Here is a 26,308-nt window from a genome sequence, read left to right as displayed (position 1 = left end):
CTCCCTCTCTCTCTTTTTCTCTAAAATAAATAAATAAAAACAAAAATAAAGATGAAATGCAAAGATAGAAGGATGAATATAAGTAACTATACGGAAAAATCTCATAGAAAACATACCTAGAGTTTAAAAACAGATTTTCCAGTGAAATTTTCAGTATGTTTATCACAGGAGATAATCATGACTGCACAGTGAGACAGCTCTGAGTGGCTTTATCTTAGCAGTAGATGGTTATTCTATCTTGAGTTTATCAAAACAAAAAAAAGCAGTTGTCACCAATCCAACCAGCTGTTACAGTCAAGGTTCTGTAAAGAAATAAATTGTTTTAATGTAAAAAACAAGTTTTGTAGTTAAGACTTCTTTGTTGACCCAAATTTGCAGCCTGCCTTCACGTAGTCGTTTTTGTATGTTCATCGAATAGAGGACTTTAAAAATAATATCCTTAGGTCACCTACCCTTCTTATTTATTCGAAATGGTGTCTCTTGAGATGTCCAAAAAACTAATCTGGGTTTGAAACTGTTTAGAATGTGGGAAAGGATAGGTGGGAACTCTTGGTCAGAATAGACACTTTACTGCAGTAGCCACAGCTTCATGAAAAGAGATCCCCAGACCTCGGCCCCGGGCCCAAAAGGCTGGGAAACACCCCTATGTCTTCCCTTTCATAATGCAGGACTGGAGACCTGTGCAATATGGACCTTGTGAGCAATGTTTCACATGACCTGGTTTTGTGTTTGATTTACCTATCATTGCTTAACAGTATGACAGAGATTTATTGGTTTGATTCTAGAAGTAGAAAGTGCTACAAAGGTAGATTAGATGTATGTCTGTATGTAAAAAGACACAGGTTTGTCATAAAAACACATAAAAAATATATATTCTTGCATATCTTCTTCATTCTGTTTATATCATGTATATTTTCTTTCACAGACATGCAATGTTAATTACTGTGGTGTTGACTTATATTTTCTGTTCCAAATAGACCTCAGTCTGATAAAGAGAGTGTGAAGCTTCTCACTGTTAAGACGATTTCTCATGAGTCTGGTAAGCTCCCAGATTGCTGATTAGTTGCAAATGGTTATTTCAAAATCTATCTTGGATTTTGTTCAGGTGAAACACGACCAAAAAGCATAATTTCTTAAGAAATAGACAATAAGTAACTCCCCACAAAGCAAAATTCTCCCCTACAGAAATGATGAGTCCTAGAAATATCGTTTTTAGTAAGATCATTGGACTATTGTACTTTAAGAGGTTGCTTTTTATGTTCCAAAGAAGGGGCGATGACTTGACAGATTTTCTACTCTGTGGTAGTAGCACAAAGAACTTTAATGTACCACATGGTTTTTATTATTGCTGTTGCTTTGCTTCATTTTTGGTAACGACTATGTATAGTCAACTGGAACCTGGATTCATCATGTAAAATAAAATCCTACTTTGTATAATTTTATATAATTTTAATTGAGCTTCCCAATGAGGAGAAAATATAATCTCCTGTTGAAAAAATTTATGTTTATTTTTCCCAATTTCCTACATTTTTAAATTGGATTTGAAATGTATAAATTTTCAAAATATAGGCGTGATTTGTATTAATTATATTTACAGCAAGAATAGTGAAAAATGAGGTGCTGAGTAGCTTTTAAACATGAAGCATAGATTTTTTTCTTGTTTTGAGTAGACCATAGGTTTAAAACCTCAATACTATAAAACAGATATATAAAAAATAATTATTCTCTTTACAAAACAATCCATGTGGATCTAATTTAAATAGCAAGTTACATAAATACATTCACAATATTCCACTCCCCATTTTACCCATACAAAATAGTGAAAGAATACAGATACCTGGTCAGGTGAAAGCTATGGAAAAATAAACTCCATTGTATATATGTAGCAAAAAAAGCAATTTTGTCAAACAAAAAGCAATCAATATTGTCCCAGTTCAAGAGCAAGATACCAACAGTTGAATGTGGTCCCAACTTTAGGTGGAAAATTCTAATGAGAATAAACTACAACATGCAGACAGAGAAGCCTTAAAATTTGAGGGTGCCCAGAATCTGCAGAGACATGCTCAGACTCCCCTCATGGGAGTCAATTTCTCTTATGAGAAACATTCTTCATTCTTATGTCTCCTCTACGCTTTCTATGCACACATTTCTTTTAGTCCCACGCAGTTCTCTTAGAGGTAACTATCTGAATGGGCAAAGGAGTAAAATTCATTCATAAGATAATTGGAAATCACTTACAGGTTTCTCCTGGTTATTCACCAGTCTTGACTAAGTTGCCAAGCCTATTTTACCAGGTCAGGAAAGAGCAGCCTACATGTGAGCTAATCCTAAGTAGGGGTCCTGAATGGGACCACCCCATTTCCCAAGAAAAGCTCTCAGAATCTGTCTATAGCTTGCAAGAAAGCATAACGATAATTTTGCATGCTGTCCTTATTTCGTGGGGATTTAGCAAAACACATTGCAGCCTCGGGGCTCTCCAAGCTATGGGAGACCCGGGCTCCATCTAAGAGGCCCTGGCTATCCTTGTCAGGAGAGGCCTGTGATCAGGGCCACCTGTCCTACCTCCCATTTCTACCAGGGAAATGACAACTGACACCAGAATTGAGGATTGGGGGTGGGGAAATTCCAGAGAACCTTGTTTTTTGGTTGTAAATTTAATATCTGAGTCTTCTTTAAGGCCCAGGGAAAATTCAACATAAACTGGTTTCTCCCACTCCCATAATCACTGCAGTAACAAGTGAATAGTCCATGGGGAGATAGTTAATAAGACCCTTAGTTCTCCAAGATTCCTTTTCCTCATAAGTAAATTTTCAGGTCACAGGTCTAAGGAGGAAATATCATCACGGGAATAATAAAATCTACTCTCTGGTCTTTTTGTTTCTGCCAATCTTAACTTAGGAATCATACGTCTTTTAATGAAATAACCTCTCAATGGTCAACCTACCTGATTAACATGGAAGATATTTGGTGATAGGGCAAAACTGAAATTGCTCATTCAGAGTCAGTTTCAATAGCCTAGAATTAATAATCTAAAACATAACTATCTCCAAATGCTGTTGTACTACAATTTTTACTAAAGTCTGCTTCCTGAAACACTCATCAACAAATCTCTGTTCACTTCCTTTTAAATGTATTCAAATATGCTTTTTTAATAAAACTGTGCTCACTACTCTCAACAGAAGTTACGTTGTTATAATTATTTTACCTAAACATCTTTTGCATGACCGTCACATTTTTCCCAAAATATAACTAGAATAAAATCTGAAGTTTGATATAAATTCAGGCTTAGCTCAATTTTCCACTATCTCCTATATAAAAATTTTTTAAAATGTAGAAAAGAATTTGATAGAATAAATACCTGTCTACCCAGGACTCCGAATTGATGATTGTTACATTTTATGTTTTGCTTGTGGCCTAAGAAATGAAATGTTAATGTGCCTCAGTGGTAACAAAATGAAATTTGAGCTTCAGTGGCCATAAGAACTCATTGGATTGGTCAGTACTTTAATTTATAAGCTCTGGTTTTGTATCTCAGAATAAATTATGCCATTTTGAAGGTCAATAAATCATGTTTCTAAGGAAACAATGCTCTGCAGCAGCCCACCTTCAGTGGAAATGCCAGTGGGTGCTAAAGTATCTGGGTTTCCAGAAGCCTCCAAGAACCATGATTGTTGTTCAGGTCATTTTTTCCTAGTAAGACAGTTGCTTACTCCAAAGCCTCCTCTAAAGAGGCCATGGTATTTATCCATCAACATTTCTTGCTTTCTTCTAGTATATTCTTTCTTAAACGGGTTCTTCTGCTAAAAATGTAACCCATAAATGTTTAAAATTTGATTATTTGTTTTCTTTAATGTGAAAGAAAACATTTGCTAGAGTATAATAGGAATCTGCTTTCAGAAACAAATGAGCACCAAACATAGCAGATCAAGGAGTCCTTTATGAGAACATACAAGATCCCACTCAACTGTAGTAAGAAATCTTGCTCAGTTAAACATCATCATGACTGACGCCAAAATGTACATGCGACAAGGATGCATTTTAAACATGACCCCACTTATGCATATCTCAGAAAGTGAATATACATGGTCTTATTTTTAATATCAAAAACTTTAAGAATTATGAAGAAAAATTGCTCAAATTAATGAAAGAATATCTGACTTCATAGAAGAAACAAAGCATAATATCTTTGAATTTAGTTTTAAAGCACTACTTGATTTTGAACAATTTGGAAGAAGAAAAAGCAGATCTGAATCATTATAATATTCCTCTGCTTAGAAAACTGGTAAGTTTGTATTATCTAAGATGAAGTTCAAACACTTTAGTATGTCTACAAAGGCCTTTTGTGACACACCAAGACTTCTCTTGCTCAGTCTGTGAACCACTTACTAACTCATATTCTCCAGACACCATGCATCTCCTGCCCCCATCTTTCTTGCTGAATTCAAGCTCTTTTGAAGGAGAAGATGGTCCCCTGGTCCCTTTTGTCACCCCTTCCCTTCTACTACTTCACCATTATGGTAATGACACATTATTAGCATATTACTAATATGCCAATACTAATTAGTATGTTATGGTAATTATTAAATGTACAGTCACTGTTTTGCTTATTTATTTTTACAAACAACAAAAAAAAGAAATGTGAAGTGTGAAGATGAGCAAGAAGATCAAAAGATTTAGAAAGTCATTCACAGATTCAGCTTCTACCTTCTCAGCTCTTCAATGTTTGACCATTCCCTTCATTCCCACCAAAGCTTCCTTGACTGTCCTTGGTGTACGTAGTCTTTCCCACTTCTGAACTTATTTTTTCATTTGGCAAATCAACATGTATCATTGCCTTGTAATATCTCTTCATGGCTTACACTGCCATTTTATTTTTTAAAAATTTTTTTTAAAGATTTTATTTATTTATTTGTCAGAGAGAGAGAGGGAGAGAGAGCAAGCACAGGCAGACAGAATGGCAGGCAGAGGCAGAGGAAGAAGCAGGCTCCCTGATGAGCAAGGAGCCCAATGTGGGACTCCACCCCAGGACGCTGGGATCATGACCTGAGCCGAAGGCAGCTGCTTAACCAACTGAGCCACCCAGGCGTCCCTACACTGCCATTTTAATATTAGACCACATTATGCATAATAGAAAATAGGAAGAACTAGAGAATAGAAAAGACTTAAAAATTATTCATGAAATCCAACGCAATGCAATCACTGTTGGCATTGGTATATTTCCTTCTAGTTGTTTTTTATTTTTTTTCTAGGTAGGTGTTTCACTCATTTTTACCATACACATCATTATAACTTATTGGATTCATACTGTGATTGAATCTTTCTCATATTTCTATTACCAGTTAGACAGCACTTAGAAGGAGACATTAAGAACTGGATTGATTTTCATATGATTTGCTTTAGATGACCCTGACAAACAGTAGGGGTTCAATAAATGTTTATTTTTTTCACTTCTCATTCCTATCCTTTATAGCCATGGATTCCAGGAAGTGCTGTGCTTTCTGCAAAATAATGATATGAGCAAAGAGTTGTTCTGGAAGGTGTCTGGGAGGGCTGTCACTCTGGGACTGGCATCTCTCAGAGCACAGCACCTAAGGGGTTCTTAAGGGCATCCCTAGTTTGTTCTCCTCATCGGTCTCTGGCGCTATTATCACTGCGATAGTGCTGGTGACAGGTAACGTCAACAGAGTTCCCAGAAACAGGTTTCTGAGTGGCAGATAAAAGCTGGAGCAAAGGGGCGCCTGGGTGGCTCAGTGGGTTAAAGCCTCTGCCTTCGGCTCAGGTCATGATCCCAGGGTCCTGGGATCGAGCCCCACATCGGGCTCTCTGCTCGGCAGGGAGCCTGCTTCCTCCTCTCTCTCTGCCTGCCTCTCTGCTTATTGTGATCTCTGTCTGTCAAATAAATAAATAAAAGTCTAAAAAAAAAAAAAAAAAGCTGGAGCAAAACAACGACCTTTATTCTCAAAGCCAGAAACTTTGACCCATAATGCTTTTGTATAGTATGACTGATGTTGATAGTTGAATCTACCTGAAAGACACAGGTAGTGTGAATATGTTGATCATGGAGTCAGGGGCATATAAAAACACTTGGGATCATCAGCTTCCCATCAGCCTAGGTCAATATTTATATTGGCTGATGGAATAACATGATATTTTGAGTAATATGCCCTGTGCTGCTCTGTATATCACCAAAGGGTTCATGTTGGCCTCTAAATTCATTTTTACAAAAGTCACTCAATTATTTAAACAGAGGAAACATTCTAATGGCTTCTTGATAAAATGGCACTTTAAACATATAACATAGTTTTGCTTAGGCTCAGGGAAGAAACAAAAATCTATACCTCATTCCCTAGGGTGCCTCTCTTGTTAACTCACAGCCCCCCCCCCCCCCAATTCCCAGGGAGTTAGTTAGCATTGCTCCTTTAAGGATGATGTTGATGGTGGAAAAAAGCTCATAAATCTTGCTGAAGAGTGTCCAAGCAATACCAAGAGAAAAGTTGTGACTCTAATGACATCCTTGAAGGAAAATTGGACTTTCCTGGAAAAATAAAAAAAACAAGCCAAGAAACTTTATTTTCATCCTTATTCACTCTCTGAGCTCATAGATCAAAACACATCTTCTGTTTGTAGGTGAGCACTCTGCACAAGGAAAATCCAAGAACTGACAGCTTGATGAATCCTCCCCACACCTGGGCAATAAATATGTAAGTTTTTTTTTTTTTTTATTCACTGAGATGCTCATTAGTATCTGCTTTGTTAGAATGCTGCAACTTAGATTATTTCAAAAGACTTTTACAAGCTGAAAAGTTAATGGTTTGTGTCAATGAAACCATCCTTGTCTATTTGTCTAAAAACAAACTCTAAGAAGCCTTTCCAGAGGAGTGCATATATTGGGGGCTGTAGAAGATTCTTCCAGTTGCCTTGCCCAAATCAGAAATGACACAGTTCACTAGGCCTGTTGGTAATGTTTTCATATAAAAGCAATTTGCCTTTACCTCGGTCGGTATATGCACGCTAACAGTGGTGGTTAGACAGGGTTCTATAGCTAACAGAGGATCCAGAATGAGAATGCTTACAAATTTTCAGTTCATTGCAGGAAAAAGCTATGACACAGCAGCTGCACAAGTAAAGATATGCATCACGGCCAAAGGCTGGTTCAGGGCAAGGGTTTCTGAGAAGGCAGGTGAGAGGCCCATCTGTCCTCACACTGTAAAGACTATACCAGGATATACTTTCTCTGTGGATGCAGGAACCGTGGATGTGTACACAAGACACGTCAAACAAGGTGACCCAAAAAGGTAGTCTCAGCTTGGGTTTCTTATACCCAGCTGGTCACAAGGGCATATTGTTGCTGTATAACTAGCTGAGGGACAGAGTCCACCAGTGTCTCTATGAGAACAGATGCAAATGAACAATCTCATTATAGCAATTGTGAATCAATAAATATGTAGAAATCTTCTGAAACTATGGTTATGAGCAACACTGTTATTCTGCATGTCCTCTGCTTTGTCCAGGAATTAGTGCAATGCAGATTCACTTCTTATTTCAGTAAAATGTCTCAGGCCAAGTTCTTGCATTGTGGAATTAACCCTCTCAGGTTAGCATGAGATTGTCTTTTTCTTTCCTAGAATTGGGTAAAGAGGTCTTCTTCTGATATTAATTTAGTTTTCACAAGAAACATTGATTAAGTGCCCTCACAATTAGTGTTTGTTGGTTTTTAGAAACTGAAGAAGAATTTATCCTTTGGTAACTAAGAGTAAAAGAGCAAAATACCAAATAAATATGTATATGCCCAGAATTGAGCTGACCACTATTGTAGGCACTCTGGGTAGTATCCAGAGGGAGGACCATTACTGTTGTGTTCACTCCCCATGCTTACTATCCAGCCACTAACACAGGCCTGTTACAGACACATAGAGACTGCTTTCTGAGTAAATGATGCCTGCCAATGTTTCTCTGGCCAGTAGCAGGAGATAGAGACAAAGCATCACCATCCAGATGTGAGTACCAGTATCACAATCCTATCTCTTTCTAGCCACCAAAGTGGATTAGAAAAAGAGGAATCAGAGTCTGCCTATCCTTTTGCATTGGGCAATTTAAGATGCAGAGTCTGAGAAGTTGAGAAATTTAAGTTTGTTGAAATAGGTGGTCCAAACCTACCTAGGGCATGGAAAGCTTCCTTGCATACCCACTATGGTTTCTTGGCAACCTTGTGGCTAGTAAAAAGATGCTTTCTAAATTATCAAAATGCTTAACTCTTTGTGACTAATCATCCAATTTAGAGGAAGACAAAGTCTTCTTTCTAGTCAGAAAGAAAAAGTATACAGAGATAAGGGATATTGGTGACCCAAACAAGCTTGACAAGATAAATTATTGTCCAGTTCCCATTCCTTTCCAATTTTTTGTAATTTAAAAAAATTGCCTAGCCTTTAATTCTACATCTTTCAATTTGGAGAGATAAGTAGCTTTTGTTGCTCTTCCATGTAATTTTGGAATTATGTAACAATGTTCTGAAGAATAAAGATCAGAAAGTAAAGAGAAGAAACAAGTTTGACATGTCAATCCTACAATGCATCTTACTTTTTTTCAGTATGTTTCTTTTGGCAATCATTGTATTTTTAATGTAGTAACCAGTGAGAATGACTTTCTAGGTTATTAATGAGAAATCAGGTTTCAACTCAGAGATTCAGAATAAATAGGAATATAGTCATCAGAACTAGGAGATCTGGGAATAAAAGTTGAGAAGTCTGGATCTGTATGCAACAGCAAACACTAATATGGAAAGTTCACAGTGTTAAAAATTTTCATCTCAAAATCCAATTCCAGAATAGTTTAATGCTCAGTGCTTCATCTATTGATCCTCTATTTTGTGCAGAGCATTATATTTAATGTGATTTGGCAAGATAGACAAGACTTCCAAAATACTTATAATCTATGATCCTTGCCCTCTGTAAAGCTTTGCCTAGTGGGAACATGAAATCACACTTAAGAAATAAGATAATAATAATTAAAGAAAAAAATTAAAAGCTATGTGAGCATGATTGACACTGATTCATCAGTTCAAACAGATTCTAAAATCTCTGAGACTTCTATATCAACAATAGGAAGATCGATAAGGGTTTCAAAAATATTATCCTTTCACTGCAGATGCACTGCTCTACTTAGGGATCATAACATTTTAAGAATAATAAAAGGATTATTTTAGCCTAAACTTTGCCAGTATAATTCACTTTGGTCCCAACTACTAGCTGGTACCACACTCAAAATAGCTATTAATGCAAAAATAATTTGCGTTAAGTTTTGGAGACCACCAGAATCAAAGATTAGAAATATATTAGTGATATGCATGTCCATGTATATATAGATATATCTCTATATATATTATATATATATATATATATATATATATATATATATATCCTCGTTTATAGTGCAAATGTGCTGTTATTTTCTTCTGAGATTAATTCTTTTATGAAAAGGAGTGGTAAGGATAACATAGCTAAAGGAATTCATTTGCTGTCACAAAGAACTTACACTAAGGCCAGACTTTCTATGCAAAAATATGGAGCAGTCAAACTACATTCTTTTTTTTATCATTGATGCCAATAAATGAATAAATTGGTCCACAATGATTGTGGAACTGGGGACATTAGCTAATAGTGTCTATACGTGGGAAGATGTATAAAGAACTAAATATTAAAAAAGAGAGTAAAAGAAAAATTATGCATATGTTATTAAATAACTGATTAAAAATTTTTAAAACATAAACAACATAAGGAAATTCAATGGAAAAGATGGGAATTCTATCATACCATGACTTAAAACATTCAAACAAAAAGAAATTATCATAAAGAAAATTATGAAACAAAAAAACAGGAGCGCCAGGTGGCTCAGTGGGCTTAGCCTCTGCCTTGGGCTCAGATCATGATCTCAGTGTCCTGGGATTGAATCTCCCATTGCGCTCTCTGCTCAGCAGGGAACCTCTTTCCCCCTCTCCCTCTGCCTGCCTCTGCCTACTTATGATCTCTTTGTCAAATAAATAAAAACAAAATCTTTAAAAAAACAAACTGGGAAAATGTTTGCTATAAATATGAGACCAGTTCACTAATATCTTAAATATACCATATACCAAAGACATTTATACAGATTAGGAAGTAGAAAAATGAGCAAAGGCCAAGAACAAGCAATTCATGGAGAAAGAAATAGAAATGGTAATATAAAATTATAAAAGAGTTACTATAATAATGAAAAAATGTGAATTAAAACCAAAAAAATTATAACCTTCAATTTACTTAAACTTTTTTCCTTAATTTTTAAAAGTCATACTAGTGGAGCAAATAATATCATATGCTGCATTTGAAAGTATAAATTAATCTTTCTGAAGAACGGTTTCTTAGTATTTTAACTAAAGGACTTAAAATATTCACAGTTGTTGCCTAGTAAATTCACTTCTAGGAAATTTTTATAAGGACATTATTTGAAATATGATTAAAGGTTAATATACAAAGAATAGTAGTGAACATTTAGAAAGAGTTTACATGTCTAATGATATGGAAATTTCAAGTAAATTATGCTTCTTCTAATCAAAGACATTATTTAAGTTAGCAAAAGTAATTCTCAAGACAGTTTTTTAATTATATGCAAACATGACTAAGGTATATGTTAAATGCGTGAGGGACCATTTTAAAACTGAAGAAAGCATTCGATTGTTCCACAACAGATTCTGTGCTATAGAAAGGGAGAGAACTAGAGTAACCTGCTTGCTCCCTCACCAGTAGGCTCTCTCTCCATTCTGTTTCAAGCCTCCTGACAGTTAAAGTAAAAAAGGGAGCTTCAGATCAAGAACCAATGATGTGGATGGACCAGTGGCTTATGTGAAGGTCTCTTTCCACCAACCCTCAGCAATGTTTCCCATTTTCACTTTTCTCCAAAATACAATTCACTCTACTTCTGCCATTTCTCAATGGTACCACAATGACTTAAAAGCATCTTTATGAACTTTCAGAAGAGCTTAACGTGTTTTCAACGATTTTTCTTACATTTTAAGACAAAATAGTAGGGGCTATAAAGAAAACATCATGAAAAAGACCTATTTTCTCATCCTAGTTATGACCCCAAACAAAATTTTTTAATATCTATTTCTTATTATGTTCAGTTAGCCAGCATATAGTACATCATTAGTTTTTGATGTAGTGTTCAATGATTCATTAGTTGCATATAATGCTCAGTGCTCATCTCAACACATGTCTAAACAGAATTCTTAATAATGCTTTGTACTGGGCTTCACATCTGTAAGGTCTTACATTTAAGACCATTTTGCTTCTTTGCTTATAAAGTATTGTCAGTGTTCAAGAATCCATTATGATACTTTATTATAAAAGTGATCATTTATTCTTTTTTAAAATTATTTTTATTAACATATAATGCATTATTTGCCCCAGGGTACAAGTCTATGAATCATCAGACTTACACATTTCACAGCACTCACCATAACCCATACCCTCCCCAATATCCATAACCCAGCCACCCTATCCCTCCCGCACAACCCCTCCACAACCCTCAGTTTGTGTTGTGAGATTAAGAGTCTCTTATGGTTTGTCTCCCTCCCAATCCCATTTTGTTTCATTTTTTCCTTCCCTACCTCCCACAGCCCCCACCCTGCCTCTCAAATACCTCACGTTGAGCACTTTTTCATGTGTGTGTTGACCATCTGGATGTCTTCTTTGCAGAAATGTCTGTTCATGTCTTCTGCCCATTTCTTATTGGATTATTTGTTCTTTGGGTGTTGAGTTTGAAAAGCTCTTTATAGATTTTGGATACTAACCCTTTATCTGATATATCATTTATGAATATCTCCTCCCATTCTGTCAGTTGTCTTTTGGTTTTCTTGACTGTTTCCTTTGCTGTGCAAAAACTTTTGATCTTGATGAAGTCCCAAAACATTTTTGCCCTTGCTTCCCTTGCCTTTGGCAATGTTTCAAGGAAGAAGTTGCTGTGGCTGAGGTCAAAGAGGTTGCTACCTATGGTCTCCTCAAGGATTTTGATGGATTCCTTTCTCACATTGAGGTCTTTCATCCATTTTGAGTCTATTTTTGTGTGTGGTATGAAGAAATGATCCAGGTTCATTTTTCTGCATGTGGCTGTCCAATTTTCCCAACACCATTTGTTGAACAGACTGTCTTTTTTCCATTGGACATTCTTTCCTGCTTTGTCAAAGATTAGTTGGCCATAGAGTTGAGGGTCTATTTCTGCGCTCTCTATTCTGTTCCATTGATCTATGTGTCTGTTTTTGTGCCAGTAGCATACTGTCTTGATGTTTGTAGCTTTCTAATAGAGCTTGAAGTCTGGAATTGTGATGCCACCAATTTTGGCTTTCTTATTCAACATTCCTCTAGCTATTTGGGTTCTTTTCTGGTTCCATATAAATTTTAGGAGTATTTGTTCCATTTCTTTGAATAAAATTGATGGTATTTCAATAGGGGTTGCATTAAATGTATAGATTGCTTTAGACAGCATAGACATTTTCACAATATTTGTTCTTCCAATCTATAGGCATGGAACGTTTTTCCATTTCTTTGTGTCTTCCTTAATTTCTTTCATGAGTACTGTAACTAGTTTACTAGTTACAGTTTCTTTGTCTCTTTGTTATATTTATTCCTAGGTATCTTATGGTTTTAGGTGCAGTTGTAAATGGGATCAACTCCTTAATTTCTCTTTCTTTTGCTTTGTTGTTGGTGTATAGAAATGCACCTGATTTCTGTGTATTGATTTTATATCCTGACACTTTACTGAATTCCTGTACAAGTTCTAGCAGTTTTGGAATGGAGTCTTTTGGGTCTTCCACATAAAGTATCATATCACCTGGAAAGAGTGGGAGTTTGACTTCTTCTTTTCTGATTCAGATGCCTTTAATTTCTTTTTGTTGTCCGATTGCTGAGGTTTGGACTTCTAGTACTATGCTGAATAGCAGTGGTGATAATGGACACCCCTGCCATGTTACTGATCTTAGCAGAAAAGCTCTCAGTATTTCCCCATTGAGAATGATACTCGCTGTGGGTTTTTCATAGATGGCTTTGATGATATTGAGGAGTTACCCTCTATCCCTACACTTTGAAGATTTTGATCAAGAAAGGATGCTGTGCTTTGTCAAATGCTTTTTCAGCATCTATTGAGAGTAACATATGGTTCTTGTTCTTTCTTTTGTTAATGTATTGTGTCACATTGATTGATTTGCGGATGTTGAACCAACCCTGCAGCCCTGGAATAAATCCCACTTGGTCGTGAATAATCCTTTTAATGTACTGTTGGATCCTATTGACTAGTATTTTGGTGAGAATTTTCGCATCTGTGTTCATCAAGGATATTGGTCTGTAACTCTCCTTTTTGATGGGGTCTTTGTCTGGTTTTGGGATCAAGGTAATGCTGCCCCATAAAATGAGTTTGGAAATTTTCCTTCCATTTCTATTTTTTGGCACAGTTTCAGAAGAGGTATTAATTCTTCTGTAAATGTTTGGTAGAATTCGCCCTGGGAAGCCATCTGGCCCTGGGCTCTTGTTTGTTGGGAGATTTTTGATGACTTCTTCAATATCCTTACTGGTTATGAATCTATTCAAGTTTTCTATTTCTTCCTGGTTCAGTTTTGGTAGTTTATATATGTAGGAATGCATCCATTTCTTCCAAATTGTCAAATTTGCTGGAGTATAGTTGCTCATAATATGTTCTTATAATTGTTTGTATTTCTTTGGTGTTGGTTATGATCTCTCCTCTTTCATTCATGATTTTATTAATTTGGATCTGTTCTCTTTTCTTTTTGATAAGTCTGGCCAGGGGTTATCAATCTTGTTAATTCTTTCAAAGAACCAGCTCCTAGTTTTGTTGATTTGTTCTACTGATTTTCTGGTTTCTATTTCATTGATTTCTGCTCTGATCTTTAAGATTTCTCTTCTCCTGCTAGGTTTAGGCTTTCTTTGCTGTTCTTTCTCCAGCTCCTTTAGGTGTAGGGTTAGGTCGTGTACTTGAGACCTTTCTTGTTTCTTGAGAAAGGCTTATATCACCAGATACTTTCCTCTCAGGACCACCTTTGCTGTGTCCCAAAGACTTTGAACAGTTGTGTTTTCATTTTCATTTGTTTCCATGAATTTTTTTCAATTCTTCTTTAATTTCCTGGTTGACCCAGTCATTCTTTAGTAGGATGCTCTTTAGTCTCCATGTATTTGAGTTCTTTCCAATTTTCCTCTTGTGATTGGGTTCTAGCTTCAGAGCATTGTGGTCTGAAAATATTCAGGGAATGATCCTAATCTTTTGGTATTGCTTGAGACCTGATTTCTGACCCAGGATGTGATCTATTCTGGAGAATGTTCTATGTGCAGTAGAGAAGAATTTGTATACTCTTACTTTGGGTTGGAATGTTCTGAATATATCTGTGATGCCCATCTGGTCCAGTGTGTCATTTAAAGCCTTTATTTCCTTGTTAATCCTTTGCTTAGATGATCTGTACATTTCAGGGAGGGGGGTGTTAAAGTTCCATACTATTACTGTATTATTGTTGATGTGTTTCTTTGATTTTGTTATTAATTGGTTTATATAATTGGCTGCTCCCATGTCAGGGCATAGATATTTAAAATTGTTAGATATCCTTGTTGGACAGACCCTTTAAGTATGATATAGTGTCTTTTTTCATTTCTTATTACACTCTTTGGCTTGAAATCTAATTTATCTGACATAAGGATTGCCACCCCAGCTTTCTTTTGATGTCCATTAGCATGGTAAATTTTTTTCCAACCCTCACTTTAAATCTGGAAGTGTCTTTTGGTCTAAAATGAGTTTCTTGTATGCAGCATATCAATGGGTCTTGTTTTTTTTGGGGGGGGGTTTGGTTTTGTTTTTTTTTTTTTTAATCCATTCTGATATCCTGTGTCTTTTGATTGGAGCATTTAGCCCATTTACCTTCAGGGTAATTATTGAAAGATATGAATTTAGTGCCATTGTGTTGCCTGTAAGGAGACTATTACTGTATATTGTCTCTGTTCCCTTCTGGTCTATTGCTTTTAGGCTCTCTCTTTGCTTAGAGGATTCCTTCCAATATTTCCTGTAGGGCTGGTTTGGTGTTTGCAAATTCTTTTAATTTTTGTTTGTCCTGGAAGCTTTTTATCTCTCCTTCTATTTTCAATGATAGCCTAGCTGGATATAGTATTCTTGGCTACATATTTTTTTGTTCAGTGCTCTGAATATATCATGCCAGTCCTTTCTGGCCTCCCAGATCCCTGTGGATAAGTCTTCTGTCAATCTAATATTGTATTAGTAACCATTGTATGTTATAGATCTCTTGTCATGAGCTACTTTCAGGATTTTCTCTTTGTCACTAAGACTTGTAAGTTTTACTATTAGATGATGGGGTGTGGACCTATTTTTATTGATTTTGAGGGGGTTCTCTGTGCCTCCTGGATCAAAATAACAGGGAAGTTCTCTATTATAATTTCCTCCAATATATCTTCTGCCCCTCTTTGTCTCTCTTTTTCTAAGATCCCAACTATTCCAATATTGTTTCATTTTATGATATCACTCATCTCTCAAATTCTCCTCTCGTGGTCCAGTAGTTATTTGTCTCTCTTTTGCTCAGCTTCTTTATTCTCCATCATTTGGTCTTCTATATCACTAATTCTCTCTTCTGCCTCATTTAACCTAACAGTAAGAGCCTCCATTTTTTATTGCATCTCATTAATAGCTTTTTAAAAAGGTATTGATAAGATAACATAGTTTAAAAATGTTAAAAGAGGAAACAGGAAAAGTTAAAAAAATAGAAGAAGAAAAAAATAAAATTAAAAAATTTATGTTTGCAAGACTAAAGGATCAAGGGGGTAAAGCCATGAATTCTATGTCCTGCTTTCCCCTAGCTCTGGAATTCTGCAGTTTCTGTTGATCAATGAACTTGGTCTTAGCTGGTTCTTGCTGATCTTCTGGGGGAGGGACCTGTTGAGGTGATTCTTAAATGTCTTTGCCTGAGGTGGAATTGCACTGTCCTTGCCAGGGGCCAGGCTAAGTAATCTGCTCGGGTTCACCCTTGGGAGATTTTGTTCCCTGAATGCTTTCTGTAGAGCTTTGGAGGACAGTAATGAAATGGCAGGCTCCCATCTCTGGCCCCAGAGAAGCTGGGAGCTGGAGGCCCCACTCCTCAGTGCATGCTCAGAGAAAACCAGTCAATCCCTCCCATCTCCCTGGTCTCCAGCTGCACTCTGTGCTCACCCAGCCTGTGACTGAGTATTTCTATCTCTGGTGTGCACCCCCGTTTGGAGTCTCCAAACCCAACAGATTCCTGCTGCGCACTCCTGTGCCACTCCTCCCAGAGGAGGAAGGAGGGGGTATCTCCAGATCTGCCACTTGTGGGGTCCCTGCTCAAAGAGCAGTGGCCCGACTGTGTCTTGGATCACTGTTTAAGGTAACTTCGATCTGAGAGCCTTCCACCTCAGCTCCATCTCTGTAGCTAGCTTCCCTGCTCCGATACCTGGCAGTTCTACTACAATCAGCCACCCCCAATCTTTCTGTGTCCCCATGGGTCCTGAGACCACACTGTCCCCATGATGGCTCCACAGTTGCTTAGCTTCTGGAGCAATGTCCCTCAGTGGAGCAGACTTCTAAAAGTTCTGATTTTGTGCTTGGCTGCTCCACCACTTGCTGGGAGCTGACCCCTCCCCCCTGCCCCATGGTCTATCTTCTTCCAGTCTCTTCAGATTCACTTCTCCACATGTCCTACCTTCCCGAAACTGGTTGATTTTCTGTCCCTAGAATTGCTGTTCTTCTTCTCTTCTATCTCCTGTTGAGTTTGTAGGTGTTCAGAATGGTTAGATGACTATCTAGCTGAACTCCTGGGACCCAATGCTCTTTCAGTTTCCTACTCCTCTGCCATCTTGCTTCCTCCTGGATGTGATCATTTTTTCCTTATAAGCATCATAAATTTATAAGATTTTAGGGTTGTGAGACATTTAGTGACCATAAAGTCATGCATTATTATTACTGAAGACAGCACACTAAATTTAGAGAGATTATAACTTTGGAAGAGAAGCAAATACTGATTACTGGTACATTCAAATTGAAACTTCTAACTGAGGAAAAAAATTCATTAATGTAACAAAATCCAAGTCTTGAAAAAAGATTATCAATGTGAAGAGTACTCTAATGAAAATATCAGTTTGTTCCCATATTACTTGCTGATCCTTGAAAAATATAATCAATACAGTATTAATCAAGAGCGTTATCCTATTCACATAAATCCCAGTGCTCACCTAGTTGGTCTGTGCTGCAAACTCTTGACTGTACCTGAAAACTTACCTACAGAAGAGTCTGGGTCAGTTGAACAAAAAGTGACAGAGATCCTGCTTTTTGCCAAGTATGAGACCAGGTGTAAACAGGGACATGGCATGTTGCCATGAAGAGAAGAGAAATATACATAAGGAAGATAATTTTACTTTAATATGGTAAATAATAAGATAGTGGTATGTAAAGTTAGACATGGTACCTTGAACTTAACGGCTAATTGCTTAGAAAGATGGCATTTGAGCTGAGACTTTTAGGATAAGCAACTATAGGTATATGAAAGAAATTAGAAATAACTGGTTGTTCTAGGGCTATGCTATGCACATCTTCTGCTAGGTCAGTGAGCTGTTGGTACTGTTCTATGGTGAGATTAATTATAGAAACTGAGTATGAGTCTTTAAAAATTATTATAGCAATTTGATATCATTGCAACAATCTATTCATGTTATTATATTTTTAGTATCATTTTGCTGCTGATTAGAAATTGAAAAAATATATATCTGGTCCTAATCATTCATAGTTTGAGATGCACTGGCCTAGAGGATATAGTTCAATATCAGAAAGATTGGAAAACAGGGCTGAAGCAATAGAGGACACCAGATAGTGGGAGGTCTTGTTTTCCACAGTAAATGGGCAAGGACTGCAGAAAGCAAGAATAAAATATGTTTTCTACACAGAATAAAATGAGGTTCTTTCCTTCTTCATTAACACCATGTAGATATTTACTCATTTTGGTAGACTCCCTAATCCTGCAAACTTGGATGTAAAATATCCAAGAAATCAGTTCCAAATTTTAGATGGGGGTTCTGTTCTGCAGTCATGCCTATGATCACTGTGCTTCTTCTAGAGCTATGCTATGCTCTAGCATAAACTGGACCATCTGTCTACTGCAGATACTCTGGGAGGACATCAGAAATACTCTGTTCTATGATCTTTTCCATAGACTAAAGCTTGACATGGATCCTGTGGCCACTCACTGCTCTCCAAACCACTCCCCATCATGGCAGCCAGGGTTTGGTTTTCCTCCACGTGAGGCAGAAGTATGACTAACCATCCCTACCAAAGTACCTGCAGTCACCAACCATGCTATGAAGGAGCAGGGTGCAGGTTTTTACCCCTGGTACCAGGGCATACCCCATCCAGATGCTTGGGAACTGCCAGTCCTGCCATCAACAACACGACAACATCTAACATTTGCCAGGTCAGACCACTTACCCTTTTCCACTTAGGCACAAAAGTCTCCATCTCCTGCTCCTTGTGGGACCAACAGATAAAGTTGTTTCTGCACTGCAAAGAAGCAAACCCCAAAGTCATAAAGAAAGCTCTGGCTCGCCTTCTCTCCTTGTGAAGAAGAAGTAGAGAGTTGTCTGTTCATGCTTCCCCCTGATAAACACACAGCAGCAAAGCTTAAAAGTTGCTAATAAATATCTCCATTTTTCACATTGTCACCCCAAGGAACAAACCTTGAACTGTGTCCCATTAATGATAGGGTAGAGTCAAGGACTTTAATCAGAAGAGGAATATGATGAGATTTGTGCTGAAGACACATCACCAAGTGTTTAATAAAGATTAATTCAAGAGGAATAAGACTGGAAGCAGAGAAGTTAAAAAAAAAAAACCAAACTGTTGCAATATTGATTGCCTAAGTAAAGCTCAAGGGTTTCACCAGCTCTGCAGGTACAGTAGGAATGGAGATAAAGAGGCAGAATGGAATAGAGAAATGTCTGGAAGGTAAATGTCTCCAGAGGTCATGATTGATTGAATGTGGGCACTGGGGAATGAGGAAGATTGGGAATATAGATATGTCCACATTTCCAACATGAGTGCCTGGGTGGACCATGGAGGTTACAGCAAAGATTAGAATTGTGTGGTGAGAGAAAACAGGTTTGGCAGGCAGTGCACATGTTTCAAGACCCCCAATGGATGCTTGAAACCATGGATAGTACTAAACCCTGTACATACTATGTTTTTTCCTGTACATACACACCTATGATAGGGTTTAATTTACAAATAAGGCACAGGAAGAGATTAACAACAATAACTGATACTAAAATACGAGTTTTAAAAATAAACTATAATAAAAGTTATGTGAATGCAGTTTTTCTCTCTCTCCAAATATCTTATTATATTGTACTCACCCTTCTTATGATGATGTGAGATGACAAAATGTCTGCTTGATGAGATGAAGGTGACTGACATAGGTGTTGTGACGTAGCCTCGAGCTACTATTGACCTTCTTTTTTTAATATTTATATATTTAATATAATATACAAATATGTATTCATGCTGTTTATTACATATTTATGTTTTTATTTATATTTATAGTTACTATAATATATAAATATTTACTTATAATTATATGTTTATTGATACTTTTTTTAATAATCTTTTTTTATTTTCAACATAACAGTATTCATTGTTTTTGTACCACACCCAGTGCTCCATGCAATCCGTGCCCTCTCTAATACCCACCACCTGGTTCCCCCAACCTCCCACCCCTCTACCTCTTCAAACCCTTCAGATTGTTTTTCAGAGTCCATAGTCTCTCATTGTTCACCTCCCCTTCCAATTTCCCCCAACTCCCTTCTCCTAACTCCCCATGTCCTCCATGCTATTTGTTATGCTCCACAAATAAGTGAAACCATATGATAATTGACTCTCTCTGCTTGACTTATTTCACTCAGCATAATCTCTTCCAGTCCTGTCCATGTTGCTACAAACTATTGATCTTCTTAACAATAGATCAGAAGGAGGATTAGCTGCTTCCAGACTGAATTTGACTGCAAGTAGCTGAAATCATGAGAAACAAAGCCATAGATTGGGATGGGGGTGAGGTTACTGTAGTGTGTTTCGTTGACATGTTGAGTTTAGAAGTGCTTGTGAGATAGTCAAGTGATTCCACTGGGTGGAAAAAATTCAGCAAGTTATTAACATTTCTTAACAAGAAATGGCCCTTCCAGCGTCTCTACTTCCTCCCTTTCTTGGAATCTGAACTTTCTTTTTCCACCCCCACAGGCTTAATCTTCAGCTTCTGTGCTCCAGGGATAAGAAGGGATATTCAATTTGTGGACTCAATCCTGACTTCCATTCCTGCTCTCCAGTCTGTGCCAGTCACCTGTCCCAATAAAGTGATGTCCAGATGACACGCAATAATTTTAGAGAATCACAAAGAAGCCTGGGCCTCTCCCATCATTTGAGAAGTGAAAAAGCACATTCTTACATTTTACAGGAATATTCTTAGGAGATTGAGTTTTAGGAAGGATATTTGTGAGCAGTTATCCTGACAGCCTCGGCAGGTGGGTTCATGATGACATGACCTTCGAGTTTAAAGTTTCCAGAGCCAACAGTTCTTATCCATGGAGACTTTCCTATTTTCTTGGTGTTCTTATATTACCTGACGTTTGTATTTATTGTTTTGTACTATGTTAATGCAGGGACAATTTGCAAGTGTATTATTAAATTTAGGTAGAAATCATGCCATGCCACTTTGTACATAAAGATACTTTATTTGTATTTTCATGTGTTACTTTTAATAAATACTTACTATATTCAATTCACTAAAAATAACATATTGTGACTGTGAAAATGGCAATGGTATTGTCTTCCCATAATTATGAATATTTGGGGGCTGATTATTTGAATATGAGACTTCACTAATGAAAGGCATCTGTAATAAGTGAGAAAGGAGCAAAGGATTCACAAATCAGACTCCATGGAAGAGAAGTCTGTTTACCATTTATTTGGTCTTTCTATTTGTAATTCACACTGTGACAAGGATGTAAGGGGTACTTATGACACTCTGTACTGCATTCATTAAGATGATAACAGGATTGAGATTTTTCATAATCAATTTGGTTGACAGTATGTGCATTTTTATTTTTTTTCTTTAATTTTTTTTAGGAATGTAATGATTTGTTCTAGCAGTTATCATCAAATCCCCAGTTTGTAGAAACCAACACTTCATAAATATGTAATTATGATATTATTTTTCAGTGTATCACTTTCCTAAAAATACCATATAATTATAGCTGCCCCTCCATCAAGAACAAATTCTTCTGCTGAAAGCTGACTGATCAACCTTGACCACTTCTTGGACACAAGGGATCAAAATGTCATGTTGGCTGAAGTTCTGTGGAAAGCCTTGGAACTAATAAGCTGCCAGTGGCAGACAGCTCTTTAAGTTAATGATTACCTAAACTGTTTTCCCTGCTAAATTATCTTAGCGATGTGAGAGCAGTGTAGTGGAGACAGAATGGTAGATTCAAAACTGCTTTTTAAAATTTCTTTTTTTGCACAGTATTTCAAAACTTCCAGCTTAAAGAACTGTATAATCATCTTGGTTTTAGGTTCTTGATGTCTGGACTATTTCTAATTAAGGACACACCAAGCAAGCATGTCTGTATTACTGAATGGTGTTCCTTTGTGTTTCTTTGAGAAGAGAGAAGGGGGATATGGGCTTGGGGAAAATGCAAGCAAGAAGGTAGAGAAAAAAAGCAAGGCTATCCAATACATACACTTCCCTTGAGGGATGCTTTACCTAGGATCACCTCTAACCTAGAATCCTCTAAATGGGAAGAACAAAGGTTGGAGAAGGCCAACCACAGAACATTTGTCTCCAGAAGAAAAATACTCCTTCTGGAAAGTGAAAACACGCCTAGAATGCTGTACTGAGCTGAGCTCCTCAGTGGAAGTCTTGTTACACAGAACGTACTGCAAGAAGCAAACTTTCCTGCGGTTTAAATTACTACAAGTGATACGTTATTCTGCCTTCTAGAAAAACCGTTTACTCGACTTTTCATGAGTATTATTGGAAGAGAGTTTATAAGGATCAGAAGAGGGAAAGCTTTTTGATGGTCATAAAAGAATGCAACTCTTTCTAGTTCAAGATTTTTCCATAAAGAATATGCTTTATACTAATAAATACAGCATTAAATCTTTAAAACAGTCCAAGTGAAAAGAGGATTGAGGACTTGGCGGAGATATTAGTGGCATTTTGTAGCACTAATGTCTGCATTTTTATAAATCAACTTTAAACCTCTGTTGATGTAGCGTATTTTGTTTTTGACCAGAATTATTATTAGTCAGATGGTTTTTTAAATTCTCTGATTTAGATCTACTTTTTATGCCTGACTTATTATAATCTTTTTATTCTGATATACAGTTCAAATGTCACTGCAGCAATAGAAAGGCTGTAATTAGATCAAAGCTAAACCTTTTTATGTATTTATTCTGCATGATAATATGAATATAATTTAAGTCTATCAATAGGCAAAACATAAACAAGAGCTAATTAAATGGCACTGTTGTCATCTGAGAATAAGCAGATGTTGTTGGCCAACACAGTGGCTGTGATCAGCTAGCAGAGAAAGACTTCTAAATTCCCCTTGCTGAGCTGAAATATTCCATTACACATCTGACAAATCTATGTCTTATTTCTTGTCTACCTGCCATCATGAGGATCAACTTAGGACATAAACAAACCTTCATCAATGAACATGCTAGCCTCCCTTGATTTTCCTCTATTGAGCCCTGCTTGTGATTATTCAGAATTTTGTGGGGTTCTAAAAAGAAAACTGGATATGTCCTTTAAAACTTATGCTTTGGATGACACTAGTATCAAAAATATGAAAGTGTTTATTATGACCCATATTCAAGATATCCACCATTGTGGTTAATTAAATAATAGTTATCCTGAGCTAAGAATTAATGGTGAATTATGCACAGATCTTCCCTTAAAAATTTCCCCACCAACACAAACTAGGCTTCTCATGTTTTATTAAATGAGTATACTTTGTCATTGCTTCAGGGGGATTTGCCCTGCGGGTGGACCTGAATATATTTTCCTGTTCTGGATACTTTAAAAAAAAAACTGTTTTGATAAATAATGGAAAAACATCTACCATGTCCATCAATGTTATATTCCTGAACTTGAAGTCAGAATTCTACTGACGTGATCATGGACAATATCATTAGTTTCCTAACACCATATCCAAGATTGACTACATGCCAGGCATTATGTTAAACACTTCACATTCATCATCTTGGTTAATCATCACAATAATGGTAAGAAATAATTTCTAGGGACGCCTGGGTGGCTCAGTGGGTTAAGCCGCTGCCTTCGGCTCAGGTCATGATCTCAGAGTCCTGGGATCGAGCCCCGCATCGGGCTCTCTGCTCAGCAGGGAGCCTGCTTCCTCCTCTCTCTCTGCCTGCCTCTCTGCCTGCTTGTGATCTCTCTCTGTCAAATAAATAAATAAATCTTAAAAAAAATTAAAAAAAAAGAAATAATTTCTAATATTATATTATATTATTTTTTATTGTTGTTATCATCATAAACATAAACATAAGCATATCTATTTTAAAGATATGGAAGCCAAGATAGAAAGTTATATAACTTACCCAGGTTGTACAACTAGTAAACAGCAAAAATTTGGATTCCAACCTAAATCCCAAATCTCTGTTCCTCATCACTGTACTACTTAGTCTTTTTAATCTAAGTTAATTCATCTAAAAAAAAAATGGGTGAAAGCATTATACTCCTGGCCATAGTTAAAAACAGGGACTGTATTTATCATACCCCTATAAACAATTTAAAAACTAAACAACTTTTTCAGACGATGAACAAAAGGCAGAACAAGACCATGATCCATAAAAAGAGAGAAATAAAATTGTTAGCCCTATGAGGGCCTGACTTTGACACATTTCAGACCAACTGCATAGAAGAGGATCCCTAAGTAGAACCTGAAAGTCACACTGGGTTGAGGAGACATAGATTGGAGCAAGGGGCCTACAGTAGCTGGAATTCATGGAGCACAGTACCAGACAGGAAGGAGCTACACGATGACCTCCAAAAAATCTGCATATAGGTGACTTTCTATCTGTTGATAATGGGATATTAAACTGTGCAAACACTTAGGGTAAATCTTCATGAAACTAGGCAAAAAAGAGCTGTATGCTGAAAATTCCTAGACATCATCCAGGGCAGAAAAACATTCAGGGTCTGACCAGCTATATTGGAAAATCCTTATTGATCACTTCGATTGATGATATCACAAGAGTCACACTTTAGTAGTTATGCTAAAATACCCCTAGAGTGAGGGTGACTCTAGATAAACCCTAGCACAGCCTAAAAATAAGCCCTGAAAAAAATGAAAAAAACAAAATATTTAAAGGCTTCCCAGGACAAGGTCTGATAATCTTTGATAAAGACAACAAAATATAACAAAGCAACACATCAACAACGTAAAGTACCAAATAGTCATCATCCAATCTAAAATGATATAGATGTCCCCAAAGAAGTAAGCTGTGGACTATAATCATGAGGAAAAACCGATTAATAAAGAGGGACTCATAAATGATAAAAACGGATGAATACTTACAACTAGTTCCACAGGATAGTATTACCCTGATAACAAAACCAGTCAAAGACATTACAATAAAAAAAAAAAAAAAAAAAACACACGGGTCAATAGCCCTCATGAACATAAATACAAAAACAAAACAAAACAAAACAATTAACTAAATATTAGCAACTAAAATTCAGCAATATAAAAAATATTAAGTGTAATTTATCCTGGGAATCCAAGGTTTTCTGACATTTGGAAATCAGTTACTGTAATGCAATATATTATCAGAATAATGGAAAAAATCTCATATGCTTACCTCAATAAATACAGAAAAAGCATTTGATAAAATCCAATATTCATTGATGATAAAATATTTCATGAAGTTAGGATTAAAAGAGAATTTCCTCAGTCTGATAAAGTTCATTTATGAAAAGCTAACTCATATAAATGGTGAAAATAAATATTTTTCTCTAAAATTCGAAACAAAGTAAACTTTCTCTCATCACTTTTATTCAACATTGTTCCAGGCTGGAGTAAGGGAGGGGGTTAAGTCTTAGCCAATGCAATAATGCAAGAGATAAAAACATACACAGACTGGAAAGAAAGATGACAGAACCTGCCTAAATCCTATGAAACCCTCAAAAAGCTCCTAGAATTAATAATCAAATTTGTTTTGATTATAGAATGTAAAGCTCAATAGACAGAATCAATTGATTTCTCTAGTAACAAAAAAAAAATGAAAAGATATACCATTTACAAAAAAATAAAGTTCTTAGGGATAAATTTTACAAAATATGTACACTCCTTATACATTAGAAACTGTTAAACTTCTGCATGAAATTAAAGAACATCAGATCATAGTTTAAACTACTCAATATTAAAATGTAATTCTACTTAAATTGACAGATTTATCAAAATTCCATTCTAAATCAAGTTTTCATTTTTTATAGAAATTGATAATTCAAAAATTTAAATGAAAATAAACTTAGAGGGGCACCTGGGTGGCTCAGTGGGTTAAAGCCTCTGCCTTCGACTCAGGTCATGATCCCAGGGTCCTGGGATCGAGCCCCGCATCGGGCTCTCTGCTCAGTGCAGATCCTGCTTCTCTCTCTCTCTCTCTGCCTGCCTCTCTGCCTACCTATGATCTCTCTGTCAAATAAATAAAATATTTAAAAAATAAATAAAACGGAAAAAGAACAGCCCTGCCATAAAGAGTAAAAAGCAGCATACGGGAGAAAAAACATTAAAAAAAAAAAAAGTAAAAAGAAAAGAAACTTAGAATTGCTAAAAAATTTTTTTAAGGATAAACTTGGACTACTCACACTCCTGAATTGAAAGACTTACTATAAAGCTTCAGTAATCAAAATGGTGTAGTACTAACCTAAGAATAGAATTTAATCAATGAAACACAATAGATATCCCAGAAATAAATAAATATATGATGTTGCCTTATACACACATGCATATATACTCAAATGACTTTTTTTTTTTAGATTTTATTTATTTATTTGACAGAGAGAGATCACAAGTAGACAGAGAGGAAGGCAGAGAGAGAGAGAGAGAGGGAAGCGGGCTTCCCGCTGAGCAGGGAGCCTGATGCGGGGCTCGATCCCAGGACCCTGAGATCATGACCCGAGCCAAAGGCAGTGGCTTAA

The 26,308-nt window shown here is 36.5% G+C and overlaps 2 protein-coding genes across 3 annotated transcripts in view; one reads left to right on the top strand and one right to left on the bottom strand.

The window, feature by feature from the left end:
* Positions 1-20,871, top strand: part of EMCN (endomucin) — a 105,159-nt gene extending 84,288 nt beyond the window's left edge. For both annotated transcript variants that reach the window (XM_047718080.1, XM_047718081.1), the window contains 3 exons: positions 978-1,039; positions 6,628-6,701; positions 20,323-20,871. In XM_047718080.1, coding sequence (XP_047574036.1) covers positions 978-1,039; positions 6,628-6,662 — 97 coding nt within the window. In that variant the 3' untranslated portion in view covers positions 6,663-6,701; positions 20,323-20,871. The remainder of the gene's footprint in view (positions 1-977; positions 1,040-6,627; positions 6,702-20,322) is intronic.
* The window catches only part of LOC125094113 (ADP/ATP translocase 2-like), a 422,319-nt gene that overhangs the window by 130,898 nt on the left and 265,113 nt on the right, over positions 1-26,308 (bottom strand). The window lies entirely within an intron of this gene.

Source organism: Lutra lutra, chromosome 2, assembly GCF_902655055.1.
Source record: "Lutra lutra chromosome 2, mLutLut1.2, whole genome shotgun sequence".
NCBI lineage: Eukaryota > Metazoa > Chordata > Mammalia > Carnivora > Mustelidae > Lutra > Lutra lutra.
Note: the sequence above shows the minus strand (reverse complement) of the source record. Positions and strands in the feature narration are given on the sequence as shown.